General features: G+C 22.6%; 1 protein-coding gene across 2 annotated transcripts; it reads left to right on the forward strand.

Moving 5' to 3' along the window:
• Nucleotides 1-405: 405 nt before the first annotated feature.
• Nucleotides 406-2,430, forward strand: Bm6206 (AT21637p, putative; the record flags this gene model as incomplete). Of its 2 annotated transcripts, none has more annotated exons than XM_001894138.2 (5): nucleotides 406-549; nucleotides 1,037-1,137; nucleotides 1,453-1,624; nucleotides 1,805-2,029; nucleotides 2,248-2,430. In XM_001894138.2, the coding sequence occupies 5 exons, from the start codon at nucleotides 406-408 to the stop codon at nucleotides 2,428-2,430; spliced, it is 825 nt and encodes a 274-aa protein (XP_001894173.2). The 2 variants fall into 2 exon arrangements, with proteins under 2 accessions (XP_001894173.2, XP_042931960.1); XM_043076026.1 differs by having other exon boundaries at nucleotides 2,251-2,430.
• Nucleotides 2,431-3,530: the final 1,100 nt, after the last annotated feature.

The raw sequence follows: 3,530 nt of genomic DNA on the forward strand, positions 1-3,530 counted from the left end.
CAAATAATAAATTTACAAATAATTCAAAAATTATTGTTATTATATTATTGCTATTTTTTCTACAATTTAATTGTATTTATGTATTACTTTAGTATTACATAATTAACGTATTATTTTTTGATTAGCAAAATTTTCTATAACATATCTAGTTATTTAGTGATAATATCATTTTAAAATATTTTTTATCAAACTGGCAGAAGTAATTATTTATCTTCCAATCAATATTATTTCTTTTTCTTTTTTTCTTCTTTTCTATATATATATCTCAATGTTTTAACTTATTGTGATGTAGTTTAGAATGTTTGTGTGAGTGTGTGTGTGTGTTTTTTTTTTTTTTTAGCGAATATTATTTGTTTATTAATTGATATAATATAGTGTAAAAAATGATTAATTTATTATCAGATAATGAATGTACCAGCTGATTTGAGTGTTTATTTTCCTGATATGCCGATACAAAGGTTAAATGATGTGATGCTCAGACAACTTAATCCACGAAAATGTTGGATTGTTGAAAAAACAATCAATAATATGGGAGCACTTTCTATAGCTGTATGATTTATTTTTATTGTTTTTGTTTATTATTATTATTAATTATTACCATTATTTATTATATTATTATTATTATCATTATCATTATTATTATTAGTTATTATTATTATTGTTATTATTATCATTATTATTATATTATTATTACTATTATTAATTATTATTATTGTTATTATTATTATTTTATTATTATTTTCATTACTGTTATTATTATCATTATTATTGTTATTATTACTGCTATTACTATTATTATTATTATTATTATGGTTATACTAAACTTTGATAATTATATAAGTGTAATGAATAATATGCATATATATATATTTTTTTTTTATCAAAGAAGTGATAAGAATTACTAGCAGTAATAAACTATCATTTATATTTTTTTTTAAAAATTTTATAATAATTCACAGATTGATCTGTGAATTGAAAAATTATCAATTTTAATTATTGCTAAATAGTTATCTGATTTATTCATGATATGTTTTAGGCACAAGGATTAAAACGTGTTCTTACCACCTATGATAAGATAATCAATTCAGACGATGGTCAAGTGCTTTATTTGTTGTGGAGAAAAAATCCAAATAATAAGTAAGTGTTTTCTTTATATATTTTACTTAAAACTTTTTTTTTTTTTGTATATTATATCTATATAGAATGATTACATGCAAAAGAAATGGTTATCACATTTGTAATTATTGTTTTTTTTTTTTTTTTTTATCACTTAACATTTAAGTTTTAATTAAAATTAATAAATTAAATTCATTGAACGATTTTTTTTGCAAAAAATTTTAACAAAGAAAAAAAAAAAAGCAAAAAACAAAAAAAAAAAGCTTACAATTATGAATTAATATACTTTCATTTATTATATTACTGTTCATTTATTTATTTATTTTTTATTTGCAGGAATGCAAGTGTAATAATAGGTTTGTTAAAAATTGGTTATAAAAATTTGTACCTAACGGATGAATCTATGCAAACTTTTCAAGTATCACCATTATGTGTGCTTGATTTTTATGTTCATGATACTCTTCAACGACAAGGATATGGACATGCTCTATTTGATTATATGTTGAAAGTAAGATTAATATTTTATTAGCATCATAAATTCATTCATTTTCTCTATCAATATCAAATCTTAATAGCTACATCTATCAATTTTTTATGAAGTAAGCTTCATACAATTTGCTAGCAATATTTATTTTTTATGTTAAATGTGTTTCTTTTTATTTTTATTTTTTATTTTTCTGTTTTGTAGCAGGAAAATTCATCGGCAGAAAATGTTGCAATTGATAAGCCATCTCAATCATTGTTACAATTTATGAATAAGCATTATCATTTAAATGAACCAATATGGCAAGTTACCAATTTTGTTGTTTATCCACCATTTTTTGACAATAACAAATTATGCAATTCCTCTACATCCACCAATAAATCATGTGCAAAATCAGCAAAAGCAGAAATTGAAAATGCAAATAAACAGGTTTGTGAGATAATTTTTCACTATTCTTTGTTAGTGCTATCGAGAAATCGAGAAATTTTTATTATATTTATCAATTAACAGTAAATTTTCTTCTTATCTTTTCTTTCTCTCAAATATGTATTATAATTATTTTTGGGAAATAAATTCTTGAATGTATTTTTCGAAGATTAATTATATGAATTAAGAATTACATGAATTTTCTTTTTTTTTTTTTGCAGCAGCAGCAGCAGCAGCAACAGCAACAGCAGCAGTCTTACGGAACATCTAACATTCGTTATCGTGGACAAGTTGATAATCTAATCCGTGATAATGCTATGATAGGAAGACGAACCGTTGTGGATCCGGAAACGGCTCAAGGAAGAAAAATATGTCGTGATTTTGAGCATCAATCGATATGGTAATTACTACTACTGCGCATGTGTTATCATTTACTCTTATCCTGGTCAATAAGTCATAATATATGTATTAAGTGAAATTTTCACTCGTCTTGAGCATATTATTCCTTATTCTCGAGCATATTTGTAATGTAGGATTTATGCTGAATTCAAAAATTACATAATGTTGTAGTTAAGAGATAATAATAAGTGTTATTAAATTTTTGTAGATCATAAAATATAAGCTGTATAATGTTAAATTTTTTGCTGCGTATTAATATTTTGCCAATCTTTGGATTATCACTATTAAAATTAACTCAACCACGATTCACTGACTTAGAAAAAAAAAATAATAAAAAAAAAAAAAAAAACGGAAAAATAAAAAATAAAATCCAGAGATTGATTTTCATTCATAAACTATGATGGTTTTTTTTTTTTTTTTTACTTTATACATTTTTGGTCTCATTTGTTTAATTTTTAATTTGAAGAATACTTTTATTCATAATGTAATTAATTTCTAGAAGCTTTTTGTGAAAGGGTGTATATTGCAGCTTTATTTGTTTGATAAAAAAAAAAAAAAGTATTTGTAAATGTTTCATTTAAATATTATTTGTGATATCAGAGAATGATTTTTTCTTTTTTGCAAAATCAACATTATTTGTGATTTCAGATCATGATGATTTTGCAAAAAAAGATCATTTCATAAACAGAGCTTCCCAATTAGAATTGTATTTTCGAAACAATCCTTATCATGGATTTTACCTTCAAATTAGCTATTTCAAAATAAAAAATAAAAAAAAAAAAAAAGAAAACAAAATAGCTTTTAATTCTTTTTTTTTTTTTTTTTTTTTTTAAAGTTATTTGCTATATTAGAAATAACATATTGTGCTTTCTTATAATTGAAATAAACTGGTTGAATGTGCATTAATATATTGACATCAATATCAAAAAGGTGACATCGTATGACAGACATCGATAGCTAAAGGTAACCATGCCAACGAGAATGAAAGGATATGAATCATTTAGCTTTTTACATTGATATGCTTTAAATTTTATTCCTCTACTTGCTAAAAATTCTATCATATGTAATCAAACGATCAGATGATGATTTAATTTACTCGGTTACG

The sequence above is a fragment of the Brugia malayi genome (genome assembly GCF_000002995.4).
Source record: "Brugia malayi strain FR3 genome assembly, contig: Bm_v4_ChrX_scaffold_001, whole genome shotgun sequence".
NCBI classification, from domain to species: Eukaryota; Metazoa; Nematoda; class Chromadorea; order Rhabditida; family Onchocercidae; genus Brugia; species Brugia malayi.